At 28.1% G+C, this 16,184-nt stretch overlaps 1 protein-coding gene and 1 pseudogene across 3 annotated transcripts in view; one reads left to right on the forward strand and one right to left on the reverse strand.

Annotated features, from left to right (window-relative positions):
- The window catches only part of LOC107166914 (sodium channel protein 60E-like), a 140,088-nt gene that overhangs the window by 52,947 nt on the left and 70,957 nt on the right, over positions 1-16,184 (forward strand). For all 3 annotated transcript variants that reach the window (XM_089220400.1, XM_089220402.1, XM_089220401.1), the window contains exon 4: positions 6,432-6,652. In XM_089220400.1, coding sequence (XP_089076526.1) covers positions 6,432-6,652 — 221 coding nt within the window. The remainder of the gene's footprint in view (positions 1-6,431; positions 6,653-16,184) is intronic.
- Positions 1,590-2,727, reverse strand: LOC149058697 (uncharacterized; annotated as a pseudogene).

Genomic DNA, 16,184 nt, shown 5'->3' on the forward strand with positions numbered 1-16,184 from the left:
TATCACCTCATTTATGAATACTTGTTTCGACTTTTTGAACGCCTCCTCGTGTTTTTCTTCCCACTTCCATGTGCTGTCTTTTTTTGTTAGTTCGATAAGTGGTTTTATTATATTCGCGAATTTGTCAATGTATCGTCTATAGAAGTTTATAAATCCTAAGTACCTTTGTACTTCTTTTGCTCTGGTTGGTGTTTTAAATTTTCTGATTGTCTCAATTTTTTCCGGGTCCATATGTGTGCCCTTTTCGGATATTATATGTCCTAGGAATTTGACTTCAGTCCGGAAGAATTGGCATTTTTCTAAGTTTACCGTTATGTTATGTAATTTAAATTTGTCTAGTACCGTATATATATGTTCGTAGTGTTCCTCGATGGATTCGGATGTGATCAATATGTCGTCGACATATATTGTTACGAAGGTGTGTAACAGTGGGCCAAGTATGTAGTCCATACACTTCTGAAATTCTGATCCACTTATGTTTAGTCCGAATGGCATGCGTTTGTATGAGTAGTTTCGTCCGTTTACCAAGAATGAACATGGGTCCCGACTCTCCTTGGCTAACGGGATCTGCCAATAACCTGACCGTAGATCGAGTGTGCTTATGAATTTTGCTAATATTGTTTCGATTGCTGTTGGACATTCTCGATCAGGTATAATTTTTTCATTAATTTTACGTGCGTCCAAACAAAGTCTGACTTCTCCGTTTTTTTTAAAAACTGGTACAATTGGAATGGAGTATGGAGATTTGGACCTTTCTATGATCCCTAATCTTATCATCTTTTCTACTTCCGCTTCCACTGCAGCTAGTTTTGCTATCGGTATCGGGTATGGTCGTTGGTTTACTGGTGTTTCGTCTTTTAACTTGATTTTGCACTCGTACCCTTTGGCTTCTCCGGGTGTATCTCTAAAAACGTCGTGGAAACGCTCCAGTAATGTGTCTATATATTCTTGTTCCTGCGGTTGCATGGTCTTTATTTGTTTGTTTGTTCCTGGTTCTTTGATTGATTTTGTTGAGATGACCCTTAATTGAGATGTCTTTGTTGTCTTCTTTTTTATTGTCAGAGATGTATTTCCAGCAGCTGTGATCAGTGTTATTTTGTTCTGTGTATAATTTATTGTTGCGTTGTTAAGTTCCAAAAAATCACTCCCCAAAATTCCGTTTTCATTCAAATTGTCTACGATGATGAACGGTGTATGAATCGTGACTTCGCCGATCTTTGTTGGTATGAGTATTTGTCTTGTCACTTTTGTCGGTTTCTCACCGACTGCTAAGTGTATACACATTCCGACTAATGGGAGTGTTGGTATATTGTGTATGTCCTGTCGTATCTCATCTTCATACTTGGCGGATATCACACTTACTTCTGCACCCGAATCAACTAGCATTTCGTATTTCTTTTCCTTTATCACGATGTCTACGTAAGGACATCCCTTCAATTCGGGTTGTTGAGTTGCTGTGTCAAAATCGTCTTCGTTTATTAACTCGGTTGTGTCTAGCTCGACCAGGTGCTGTGTTGGATCTTTCCCGTTGTGTTTAGTTTTGTAGTAACTGATTGTGCGGATCTTCGTTGGACTTGGGGTGTTACGTACTGTGGTCAGTCTGATTCCACAGTCCCCTGTTCGTAGTTTTTTTGATCAGTATCCTCTGTGTCGTCTCCTTCTATCTCCTCGTCGTCATTGATTTCTTCAGTCAATGTGATTTGTTTAATGGTTTTCTTGAAATTATTGTTGATCTGTGCTTGTTGTCCGTGTGTCGCCACGTTAGACGTCATATCCGCTCCTTTTTGTGATAAGTTGTTCATTTGACGTGTTGTCGGTGGTTGGTTGTTTAGTTGACTACGTTGTGTTTGTCCGAATCGATTATTGAAAGAGTTTGTGGTTCTTTGTGGTGGTCGACTTCTTTGCACCGTATATTGTTCTTCTTGTTGGTCGCTAGTTGCTTGTTTGCTATACCCATTCTCTAGTTCTCCTAACTTCTCCCATACGTTCAAAAATTTTTTCTCTTGAGTGGTTTGAATGTATGCTTGGATTGCTATTGGGAAGTGTTTCGTAATTAAGTTTATGGCCTGTGTCTCGTCCATTTTTGGCGAGTCCAAGTATTTTAATTCGGCCATCCAGTAATGGAAGTGTTCTTGGAAGTTACTACTAATTGGTTTTTTCCCTGCTTCTGTACATCTAATGAATATGTCCCACTGCTTATCTTCCGAGAAGTAGTGTTTTAAATGTGTCTTCCGTCGGTGTTGCGTCTTTAATCATGTTGAACCATTTTGCTGCGTTCCCGCGCATACAATTCTCGATAAGAATTATTTTGTCTGCTGGTGTGACCTTCTTATATAACATATACGAGCTTAGGTCTTTCAAAAAATTCTTCGGGTGTTCGTTTGCATTCCCACTAAATGTTGGCATTGTCATTTCGACGGTGTTCGGTTTGGTGTACGATTCCTCTTGTTGTGTGTTTTTTAACGTAATCATTTCTTTTTCACGTTTTGCAGTTTCAATGGTAATTCTTGTATCCGTGTCATTTATCAATTGTCTAATTGCTGATGTTTCTTCTTTCATTTTTATCATTTCAGATGTTAGTTCACTGATTACTTGTTTATGTCTTTCCTCTTGGGCTTCCATTTTTTCGGTCAATGTTACAATTCTTTCATTTAATCTGATTATCTTCTCGCTAGTTGTCTCGTGTGTTGGGGTTTCTTGCACATTCTTCTTATTTGTTCGCGTCATTATGACTGATTTTGTTGTTCGGTCTTTGTCGTGGATTCTGAGTTACTAGTTGGGCGCCAGTTGATACGGTGTGGTAAGTTTAAGTACCAACCGTTCTTTGTAGAAATAAATATACCTTGGTTTTAGGATTTAATGGCTGGTCTTTTATTTAATCAAGTAATATATTATTTAATATTTGTACAATATCTGGGAGGAGTGAGATTCACGGATGCGTCAGTCAGACTTACACAAGCGGACTGACGCGGTGAGAGCTCGTGTTCGACCGACGATGTTATCGTTCGGTCCTATCACATATAATGGGTGTGAGATAATTATATTATATAGAGTTATAAGATCTGGGAAGGAGTCCTCCACCAGTAGCGCGTAGCTTGTACAAGCGGCTACTACTTGATGGAAAGGAGCTCGGGTCGACGGTACTTTAGCAAGTGGTCGGTAAGGGAGAGAACGGGATCGATGACAGCAATCGCGTATATAATGTTGTACGACGTTCGGTCCGGTGGTTTCACTTGTCGTCCCGGATACTCAACGTCGTCGAATTTGTTGCTGCCGGTTCGATGGTCTTCGTTCTCCGACTATTATTGGTCGGCTGATTCTGGTCACGCTGCGTTCGCTTCGCCTCGACGCTGGTCTGCTCGGCGATCTGAACTTGAGCTGTAGAGTCGGTGTAGGTTGTTCTTCTGGTCTCTAGTCGTCGGTGTAGTAAGTTCTTGATGACTTGTTGACGATTAGAGATGAAGTTGAAGAGTGAAGAGTTTCTGAAATCTACTGGTATATATACCCATTTGGATCGGTAAAGTTGTTGCTGATTGTTTGTAGATTGTTGGTATGACGAGTCATCATCGTATCGTTGCCTGGTGGCTGTTACTAGCTCAGTGCGGTTTTTCCTCGTCATACCGTTGAAACTTTACTATGTAAAACCTGCCGTTTGGAACTGCGTTTAATATGTGTTGCATGTGGTTTTTAGTTGTTAGTGGTCCTGAAAAGGACCGTTTTATGTCGTACTCCGTTACAGTATTCGATTTTAGAGTTGTTAAGTATACATGATGGAGTGTTTCCTTTTTTTTTTTTTTATATAATTGAAAATTACTCCTTGGGTTTCGCTGGAGAAAAATTGAGACCCGTGACTGAAGACCAGTGTGGTAGGACTTTTAGCGTGGTTTGAAGTAGAGCTACTTTAGTTTTTATATTCTCTCCTCTAGAATAAATGTTGCAGTCGTCGGCAATATATTTTATTATTTGGTAAATAGTTTTATTACCTACCATTTGATTAGGTGTGTACGTTTGTTTTATTTTATTCTGTATGATTTCAATAGTTATAAATTTCCTTCTATCATATTTTTATAATAATAATAATTATTATTATTATATAGTTATAATTTGTATTATAATATTAATGTATAACACCTTATACATTTTAACTAATTGCATTATACATTAAAAATAAATAAAACATTGGTAATAAAATATATTACAATCTCAAGAAAAATGTGCAAAATAACGGCAGACTAATTTCTGGTTACAAAATCCTATAATATAAATGTCTAATGTATTATCAATAGTTATATTAAATAATGCAAAAACAAAAAATATATACTTGAGTTAAATAATTAATAAAATTGATTCTGATATGTACTGATGCATAAATACTTAGAAAAACATTTATAAATTATCTAACTTTTGAATTTAAATCTCAAAAATAAATACTAAAATAAGTATTACTATAAGTAAATATTCCACATTTGAGAATATTGGTAGGCAGATATACTAAATTAATTTATAAGTACCTAATAATTGTTGTGGTATCTGATATTGAAAAACTAATGAAATTATAAGTATTTATATTTATATTAGTATAAAATTATATGGTATACATAAATAAATAATACAGTATATAAATAGCATAATAAAAATAATTAGATTAAACTATTTAATTTAAAATTTAATTTAGTACATACGCTCTAAATCTTAAATAGCTCATATTGTATAGGTATGCCACTGGTTTCTAATCGTAATTCACAAGTCTGAAATCAAGTGTATGTAACCAATAATAATTAATGTTTTATTGCCTAAAAGTAAATGCAACATGACACAATGAAGGCGAACCTATTTAATGTTCGTACAATACATACCTAGTATACCTACTAGTTATTAATCATTGTAATAGAATATTTAATTAGTGTAATACCATTAAATCGACGTATTTAAGATAATCTAACATACTCTAGTTATTAATCTAAACTTATCGTTAATACAATATTGACAAAAAAATAAAATGTATCAACTATCGTGAAACTTGACAAACGGCAATGCCAATTTATTATGAAAAACAAAAACATTAGAGGTTGTATGTACGTAATAAGTGAAAGTATATAAAGACAATATTAGACATCTTAAATTGTAAATATGAATAATTTTACTCATAGAATTTTATTTTTACCATAAAATCACAGTAATTTTAATGCGTACTCATTTTGTGTGATAAATGCACTTTTACCCTACATTATAATTTCATAACAATCTAAACAATAATGTAATTATTCTTCTAAGATTTTGAGAGAAGTGAAAAATATTTTTGTTCTCTATGATTTTATTTTTAATTTATTTTTTTGTGAATAATTAGTGGGCAGAAGAAGTTGTGAAAAAATTTGTAATGGTTGTATATATAGGTACATATCAATTTAAAATTGAATCTAGTTGGTACTTTGAAGAAGCAATTCTTCAATTTATTTTAATAAAGCTTTTTTAAGCATTGGAATGAATAATTACACAAAAATAATGAAAGAAATACAAAGAATGTACAGTATTATTACTAAGCTATGCACTGTACAACTGGTAATATATTTAAATTTTCTTGAAATTGATGAGTAAATTATCACTTTAAAATTTAAAGCAGTACAATTCTATAGTTTACAATTCGTAAACAATTGTTGAGCTCAAGTAGTTGGTATAGCATACACAAATAACAAATCATTTTCGAATATTATTGTTGTGTTTAAACAGTTAAATGTTACTTAATTAAAAAAAATTAAGTTATATATTTACGACCGAGTCAATTAGGTATTAAAAAACAATGTTTATGTTGATGTAGCTTGTAATTAAAGTAGTTAAAAATTTTCTGTTCAAATAGGTATACAATATGTTGGTTTTTCATTTTAAAACAATTAATCAACAAATAAGTTCAAAATAAATTATGTTTCATAATAATATTTGAGATAATTATAAATTGTAATATTTAAAGTTAAATAAAGAGGTTAAAAAAATTTCAACCACCTCTTAAAATATCTGCAAAATAACTAAACAGTAAAGAATTTCTCCCTTCGCGTCACAGTTTGTATTTAATCTGAAAGTTAAGGGATGTGGAAAATGTATACATAGACTTTAAGTTATGTACAACAGTGCGAAGTTGTTTTATATTTAGGTAAAAGTAGAGGGTAAGAATAACGTCGAGTTACTGACAAGAAATTACGTCTGGATTTTTCATAAATAAAAAAATACGCCGATTACCCATAAAACAAAACTCGGAATGCAAACCGCATTTAAAACGAATGTTTATGGAAATATTCGACATTTATATTTTTACTATTTTATTTGTGTGAAATGCAATCTCAAATATTTTTATCGGGTCACTATCGCTCGAGGCCATTAAAATGAACGTGATTTATCGGAGTTGTATAATTCTTTATTTTTATTTATTTATTTTACAGATATATTTTCTTGGCCATCTATACAGCCGAAATGGTTATCAAAACCATATCGAAGGGATTTATACTAAATAAGTATACATACTTACGAAATCCATGGAACTGGCTGGATTTCATAGTCATCACGTCGGGTTATGCAACCATCGGTATGGACGTTGGAAATCTAGCCGGGCTACGTACATTTCGCGTACTCAGAGCCCTGAAAACCGTATCCATAATGCCAGGTAATATTTTCCGTTTATATGGAACGCGATGTTTGGTATATGATAGTTTCGTGTAAACTTGTTGTGTGTACTATATTCACATTACACAAGTACAATACTACCGATATTGGTTGTTATATTTTTGAATAAAATATATTCTCGTTTTTCGTCGGATAAAGATGATTAGTTTTAAATTGATTTTATCAAGATTATAATTTACGTGCGTTACACAGAGGCATATTTAGGCACAGGCCCTATAGGTCCGGGCCTAGAGCGGCAACATTGGAGGGCGGCAAATTTCAACAATTTTTTTTTACAAAATTAGAAAAATTATTTTTCATTTGATGAAATCAAACTTAACTAATTTTTGTTCGCTCAAAATTAATCATATATCTACATATATCTCAATGTATCTTTTTAATATAACATTATAATATAATAAATTGTATATTTAAAATTTAAATACGTTTTAGAAATAATTGTAGGAAGGATGAAGGGGGAGGAAGGCGGTGAAATGGAAAGTGCCTAAAGGCGGAAAAACCTTAAATACGCCACTGGCGTTACAGTATATGCCCAAGCTAAAAAATACAAAAATAAGTTCTTATTTATTATTTGGTGCTAATACACTACTATAACTAGTATTATGCTTAAATGCATAATTGTATAATATTATAATATTTATTTTCAATATTTTTAAAACATCTAAACGAATAAAAATTGTAATTAGATATAAAAAGTTAAATTTAAATTATTCATTGAAGTTAACTATACATTATTTACTGTTTGATGTTATCTGTTCACACTGATGGGCGCATTTCTTTTGTTTACTTATTAAATTTCTACGCTTTTGTATAAAAACTTTTTTCATAACTAATTTTAGTATCCAAGTGCAAATTAAAAGTTTCATTTTTTTAGTATGATGTGGTAATTGTATATTTAAAACATACTTTATAGTATTAGTATATAATATTCATAAATTAATAACTGAACACTTGTGATACTATTATAGACATGCCATTTAAAATATACATTTATATATATATTTTTTTTTGAGAATATAAAGAAATAATAACTACGCTTGAAATAGAATGGTTAAAATTATAATTTTAAAAATATTAAACCTTAGTACCTCCACAGGGAAGCTTCTGCACTCTATTTAATCTGCATTTTAATTTATTTTTCTATTATTATTATTATTTTACCATCTATTTACTTCCTCAATTGTTCTTATTGTTCATATTTTTGTAACAGATTGAATAAAACATTTAAACTATATATATTAAAGAATTAACAATATTATATATTTTGTTATATGACCACGTGGGTCATACCACATTACCGCTATATACTATCAGCAAAGAAATCTAAAAAAATTAAGCAAAATCTATCTAGGTTGTTGTGATATATTTGGATTAATAGGTTATAAGAATTGATCTAATTTTTTTTTTTAAGTCTCGCCAATATTGATAAAATTTAGAACATTGTAAAATATGTATTGTTCTAATACATGCTAAGACATAAAATAAATGTTTACTTTACCTTGTATTGTAAATCAAAACACATTATATTTATGCCAACAGAAATTTGTGACTTAATGATAATAAAATAAATCTAGTTACAATTTGGAGAAATAATCGTTAATAAAGTTAGGAATGTGTTCAAAGATAGTTGGGAAAAATATTATCAAGAAATATATTATTTTGAAATTTAAACAGTTTTAAGAACTAATAAAATACATTTTATTGGTATTTAAAGAGTTTACATTTCTACAATGACTTTATTTGAATACGCAATAAACACAAAATATGCTGAAATATTATAATAATATTCATCGCAGTGTCATAAAAATATTTAATAACAACTCGTTTATACATGTAATTTAAAAATAAAAATGCATATTCCTGAACAAAAAAATTATACACTTAACCCCTAGATCCTCCCAAATTAAATAAATAAATTGATTATCACTAGGTTACCATATTATATTCTAACACACAACCACTGTAATGCTGTATAAATAGGTATAAGGTATAATACACGTCATTATGTTTTCAGTTTAACTAAACCGTATTATCGACATAATATATTTTTGTATCTGTATTATTTACTTACAATGCACCTTTTAGGTATGTGGTACAATTTATATGATATTTAAAATATTTATTTTGTCATTTCAAAAGAAACTACTATTGCATTTTTTTCCGTATCTACATCAAGTATTTTTATATTAATTATAAATTGATTTATTCTAAGATTATGTTAAATTAAATATGTGAATATTACCAGTATGCGTTATGATATTTTTTAAAATAATTATTACGGTAAGAAATAGATAATATAATGTATATTGTATGTTTACACAGATTTGATACAGTAAATGAATAATTATCAGTAAGTTATATTAAGACTGATTCACGGATTCACCTCTTAATTTAATAACTTATATTATTGTTATGTTTTCGATTTCACTTGATATTAAACTTAAATTATTTAAAGACTATGGGCATAAAAAAATTGTTTCTTGTTCAACACCTTATTCTAGTTATTCTTATCATGAATATTTGATAAAAATGTTGGTCAAAGTTTTATTTACAATAATTTGTTTAATTTAATCGTGGTATATACAAACCAACACGCAAAACTCGATCAATTTTATTGCGTTTAATTTTTATTAAATTCAATATATTTCTTGAAAAAGAAATTTAACTAAAATCTATTTTTAAATTTATTTCTTATTACAAAACGTTCAAATATAGTAGATGCTTACTTGGTATTTAATTTTCGTAAAATGCATTTCTTATTGCTATTGTTTTATAATAAATCATAAACACGATTTAATTATTTTTATTTAATTATTTAAATTTATTTTGTATTTTAAATCAATAGTATGTAGTTGATTGAAATATATTTGACACCAATTTACTATTATTATTACTTTCATTTTAATTTGATTGAAGGATTAAATATTATATTAAATTTATCTTTAAATATTAATGCATGGATGAGTAATTAAGTTTTGTTTAAATAAAAAAAAAAATAAGATGACATTTTAGTTAGTAACTTATAGTATTATATTTGTATACTTCATGACTTAAAACTGTATCACATTGTATAATAAAAAAAATAACTCAACATTTTAAATCTTTTCAGCTACCTATAGGCATTATTTTAAAATTTTTGATTAAAACTATTTAAACTTTTCAAATGCTTTTTTTTGATATCAATGTGAATTAACATAACCTTTTTTTTTAGTCTGTAAAAATAAATGTATTATTGATTTATTTTAACTACAAAATGCCTTATAAATCTATTAAAGACTTTTTATTTGGTTTCTTACTGGTATTTAAAAAAATGGCATCAAATATTTTCTACACTCAAATATTTTACTAAAATATTGTTATTATTATTTTGTTGGTAAAAATTCTTAAATTCAATAAACCAACATGTTTGTGAATAAATAAAGTTGAAAATTTAAAAAAATAATTTGTATTAATCAAATAATATTAATTTAAAATGAGTACATATATGATTTATGTGTATTGGTTTGTACATACACCTACTTAAAATATTCATATCAAAAATTAAAAAATAAGTTACATTTTAAAATCTTCTTCAAATAAGATGTAAACTACCTACACATTCTATACCAATTACTTATAAATTTCTACCTAAACTTATTGTTTTTAGTATGTTCTTGTGTTTATTTCTGGTTATGTTATATCTGAACGTTATCAAATTCTTTAATTTTTTTTTAATGAAAAAGTTCAACCTTTCATATTGACACTCTCATAATTGATCGACGATGAAACTATAACTAGGTACTTACAAAGACAAAAAAATAAAAATGATGAATAAGAACATGTCACACAGTTAAAAGAACATTAGTTTTACAACATAAAGTGAACCATAGTAATTTGAGTCTTATATTATAAGGTAATTTGTATGAATTAGTTTCTAAAAAAAACTTTAATAAGATTCAAATATATTTTTAAAGTACAATGATTATGTAAAGCGAAATGATTAATCGAATTCTAATAAAATATTAAATTAATATAATATTTTTTAATTACATAATATTTTTTTTTTCTCACCAACAAAGTCAGCGTTTACTTACATTTGAAAAATATATTTAATTAATTTTTCTCATAAAAAAAAATAAAAAACGAATAGTTGTTTTTACTACTACAGTTACAATTTTTTTCATAAGTTGTATTAATATAACTATTAAAAATATTAAAGATACATATTTAACATTTTTAATATTAATTAAAATTCAAATGTTGATAAAATTCATCAAAATCATGAGCATTTGCAAATTATTTGAAGTTAAAAATTTTTAAAGCAAAGGCTAAGTTAAATACAAGGTTTGTATAAATAGTTATTACTGAAAGTAACCAAAAAGTTACTGATAATTTTGTGATAGTTGGAATGCATGTAAATGCAATGTTTTTTTTTTCAATTTCAATTTTTTTTTTCAAATCTTCACCCTTTTACTAGGTACTAATAGGAATATTAATAACAGATAAAATACCCTAGGCTCTACTCAGAATAGTTGTTCGTATATTTACAATGATAATCACGTTAAATACATACATTGCTGTAACCAAATCAACACCTAATGTATAGCGGAACGTTAGCCACTAAACAACATTTTTTTAATTTTAATTTACTTTAACCATATGAAAATATCAAAATAATTTGTTCTGCCAAATCAAATTACAATTATGTGAATTTAATTCAAAATATTAATAATATTATGTTTTTCTAAGTACTGAAATATTCATGTTTTTTTTTTTACACTACTGAGTAAAAAGTTTCTTTTCTCTCCAAATACTTAAATCTTATTTTCAGTGGTTAAATTCCTTGAAAATGCATGTTAATTTTTATTTTTAAACAGTTCTATCATCAAAATATGTTATATTGGAAGTTGAAAGCCTATGGAAAATCATTGTTTCATTTTTTATTTTAAAAACATTTAATTACAGTTACAATGTTTAGAATTTATGAAAAGTATCTAAAAACTAAAAGACAATTCTACTGATTTATTCGCTTATTTATACTAACCTAACCTTTATTTTGGTATTCTATTAAATATTTTAACAATGAAAGCAAATATATTTATGAAAAAATACTGAATTTACTCAAAGGCTGGTTATTACGGACAATAGCTATTATAGTTTCCGCTGACCGTCCACATCGCTAAAAACTTTCAGACATTATCATCACCAGTATAACTTTATAGAGTGAAAACTTTCGTGTGGTTGAACACAATCGTAACATCGTGTAACGGAACATTCTCGTTATTCAAATGTCTGTTATCTCCGTAAACATAGCGTAGCTCGTTTTCCTGTACACAAATTATCATATTCGAACATTGAATGAATAAGTAAAAGAACAAAAAAAATTCTACACCTTTTTTCAAATAATGAACCAAAAATTAAGTAAACAACAACAAAAAATACCTATTATAAATAACTGGTATGTCTTGTTAATTGAAATTTAGTATAACTAGGTAGGTACCTAAACATTTTTATACGACGAAATTGTTATTATGATACATTGTACATCATTAACTCTATATGAAAAAAGTATAATGTTTTTTGTTACACTTGATTATTATATTTCTTTAATTTATCAAATAAAACAATTATTTACTTATCCCTAGGGATGAATTTGCTTTAAACGGTGAACATTGTTATTTTTTTATTCAAATTCATATGCAAAATGTAAAATATTTTTTCTAATAACATAGACTTTTATATTATACTTAATATAATTATCGTTCTCATAGTAAATAAATATTTTAAATTTGGATTAGAGGAGGTGTAAGAGAAATTATTTAAGCCCCACTATTTTTAATGCACTACTCCGCGTCATTAAACTCATTATAAATAATTAACTATTTGTTCAATATTTCATATTCATGCATTCAAATGTTTAGAAAAATATTCTGTTACGGAATTTTATATTAAAAGTGGAAGTTTTTTTTTAAATTCTGGACAAGATATGGAGATTGGGTGTTGGGCCCTCGTTTCGCTTCGCTCACCTTAGTACCAGGTAGTGATGTTCTACATTATTTTCGATTTCAAAGCAGTCAAAAAAATGTAAGACTAATTTTTAGCGGCACTCAGTTGAAATAATATTCGTTTGAATTTTTTTTACGCTTTTAACTTTGGTATCTTTTTCAAACATTAGAAATTTAAAAATAATAATCTGCTGCATGCTTATTAAAATAAGAGTTTATGAGTTTGAAAATCTTTTGGTAAATTCTATTTTGTGATAAATTAAAAATTTAGTGAAATAAATTAGTCTTTTAAAAAGATCGAGTACAGAAATAAAAATTCTGTATAGGGCTTCTGAAAATATATCTCTGTGTATAAAGTGGTACAAAATAATTCATACGTAGGTAATAATGAAAATGAATAAGACGTATCAAACGCATAGTGGATGGATAGGGATATAGTATCAATACCATCCTCAAATAGGATCCATAACTTTGATTTATTTATATCCATATTAAGTTCTTATGAAATATTTATAATAATACCTATGTTCTCTGTACTTAATTATTTTTATTGATCATTTTTTTTTTACATTTAATTAATATTATATCTTAAGTATACTAAAAGATCTTACACATAAAATTTCTTAATTTCATCCGATTTCATATATTTTATTATATTATAATTTTTATGTTGACTTATGTTGATTTAATAATTCATAGTTGTTTTATAAAGTCATAGTTTGTAGTAAATGTTTTAAAATTAATCATTAAATCAGACATTTTGTTATGGTAAATATAATGAATGTTCATAGAATTTGGACTGAAATGTTGATAATGTTGCGATTACAGGCAAATGGTCGGAAGGGAAATGCCATCTATACATGTGTATATGAAATGTATAACGGAAGTTATTGAAATGTGTACAGAGGAAATGAGATACTTATACCCACAGGGACAGTTTATCCAGAGACGAGTTAAATCGTTATTTAAGATAAAGATAAGAAAAATGATTGTAGTACACAATGTTTGATGAGCATTAAAAATAAATGATATTAACATGAGGCAATCACAAAATTAAACAAAACATATAAACATTGATTTCAAGAGAAAAATATTATTTGGTCATAAAATGTATGTTTTTAATGTATGAATTTTGATTTAAATACATCAATATTTAAAAAAAAATATTTGTTTAATAATTAAAAACGTAAAAGGAATGTTCCTATTGGAATAGGAGTTTATGTTGTCAAAAATCATCCTTAAATACCATAATTTGTACAAAGCATCCCTAGAATATAAAATATGGTTTTAAAGTGTATTTAAAAATTCCAAAAATCAGAATTAGTATACATGCATAATTTAAACATAAAAATAGGGTGAGCATGTTTAAAAATCACCCTGTTTATGTATATATAATATTTATGTATATTTATTTAATACAATATATAATTTAAGTTTTTTTTAAGATAATTGATTTTTATAAAGATTATACATTTGCGTATGTGTACATCATGTAACTATTGTTACCATGCATATTAATATTAACATAGGTAGAACATTTTATTTAAATTAGTTATTTATTATGCCATCATTGTGGTTTCTTCTAGCTTAGATTTTGAGTACACCCACCTAGTTACAAAAAACAATATGGTTTGTAACATTTTTTTTTCATTTATTCTTTGCTTGAGGTAAACCTTTAAAACTTTTAATAGTCAGTTTAACGTACGTCAATAAGGCTGTGTTAGTTAACGACAAAAGTCATATGAGTAATCGTATCAAATATTTTAACATTAGCTGTTGCTTTTATCGTTTACCAGCTACCTATAATTATAATGAACAATTTTATATCGTATTTATATAGTCATATATTTTTAATTTGAAGTGTTAACAGTTGAATACTTGATTTGAATATGATTTCCTTAAGACTAATGTTTATTATTTTGTCCAATATGTACTGATATTACATTTAAGAAAATTATCTTTAAACTTTAAACATACCTACCTAGGATTATTGTTTATAAGTTTTTTTTTATCATCACGATGGCGTGTTTGATACCATTTTAAGCATGGTATATAATAATTACCTATTTCCATGGTCGTAAACTATTTTTTAAAGTACTAATGGTATGTATATGAATATATATATATTGTGGGATACCTATATTCTACAGGAAAATTAGTGAGAAGATAAACATTTTATTCAAAACATTCTATTGTAAATGATCTCCGTTATCGTATTACTGCAGCTGAGCACTTATTCGTTCGTGCAATTATTAATATCACAACAATTCAAGAACATCCATGGATGCAATCGCAACACTTTTGATTACAACGAGACATCATGCATCTTTGCTCTCTCGATTTGGTTTTTAATGATATTTTTAATAACTCCGTATTTATGGCAGAAAAATTAGCACAGAAATTAAAAGTCCACGTATTAAAACCAAACGAAAAAATAGATCAAATTACGAAACCGATTCTACTGAACACTATTACAGACTTTCTATTTTTATTCCGTACTTAGATTCACTATAATATCATCTCTTTCGCGACGATTTTCAAGTACAAATAAAATAGCATTCTCAATAAGTCTACTGCATTCTACTAATATTAAAAAGTACACCATTAATGATTTCAAAGAAAAAATTAAGCTGATTAGTGATCATTATAAAATTGAAAATATGATAGAGGAATCTAATATTTGGTATCAGTATTGGATTGATAACAATTTGATTGACTCCCAGTGTGATGAAATCGTTTGTTGATTTATTGGCTCATTGCGAATATTATCCTGCAATTTTTCAAATACTTAATATTTTTACACGCCTTTTAACAACGTGCACAATATAAAAATCGTTCAGTACATTAAGACGAGTAAAAACGTGGCTTCGGTCGACTACAGGAGAATATCATTTAAACGGGTTGTGTATGATGATAATTGATGAACCTTCATCGTGGAAGAGTTAACGCAAACAAAGATACTTTCTTTCCTTAATATGTTTGGAATAAAACGAAGAAATGTTAAGTTCTTATTTACTGATATCGAATAATATACTTAATTACATTATTTAATTTCTATTTTTTTATGTATTCATTAATATTATTATTTATTTATTTATTTATTCATATGAAAATTATTCCGTTCAGAATCTCATTTAACATGCGTGTATACATTTATATGTGAATAATAACATTAAATCTTTCTTATCTTACATTCGAAATTATTTTTTTTGACTCCCCCCCCCCCTCCCCACTAAAATGTTACCTATGGGCGCCCATGCATGAACATGCATATAAATCGAGACTTTACGTCACAATTCGCTTTTGCAGAACTATTACGGTGGTATGTGAATGTTGTGAACTATTATAGTATGACATTCAGTCGATGCGTGGAGTTCACGCGAAAATGCAGAATTTGACGAATAAATAAACGTCAAAACGCGCTACAGTATAGTTTATATTTCCATTCGTATGCGGTAAACCAATATGTATTCCTTAACGCGTGGTTAGCCACATTTCTCACCGACGGTGACGAACACATATTATATA

Source organism: Diuraphis noxia, unplaced genomic scaffold (assembly GCF_037042655.1).
Source record: "Diuraphis noxia isolate RWA-SAM2 unplaced genomic scaffold, SU_Dnox_SAM2 contig0002, whole genome shotgun sequence".
In the NCBI taxonomy this organism is placed as follows: Eukaryota; Metazoa; Arthropoda; class Insecta; order Hemiptera; family Aphididae; genus Diuraphis; species Diuraphis noxia.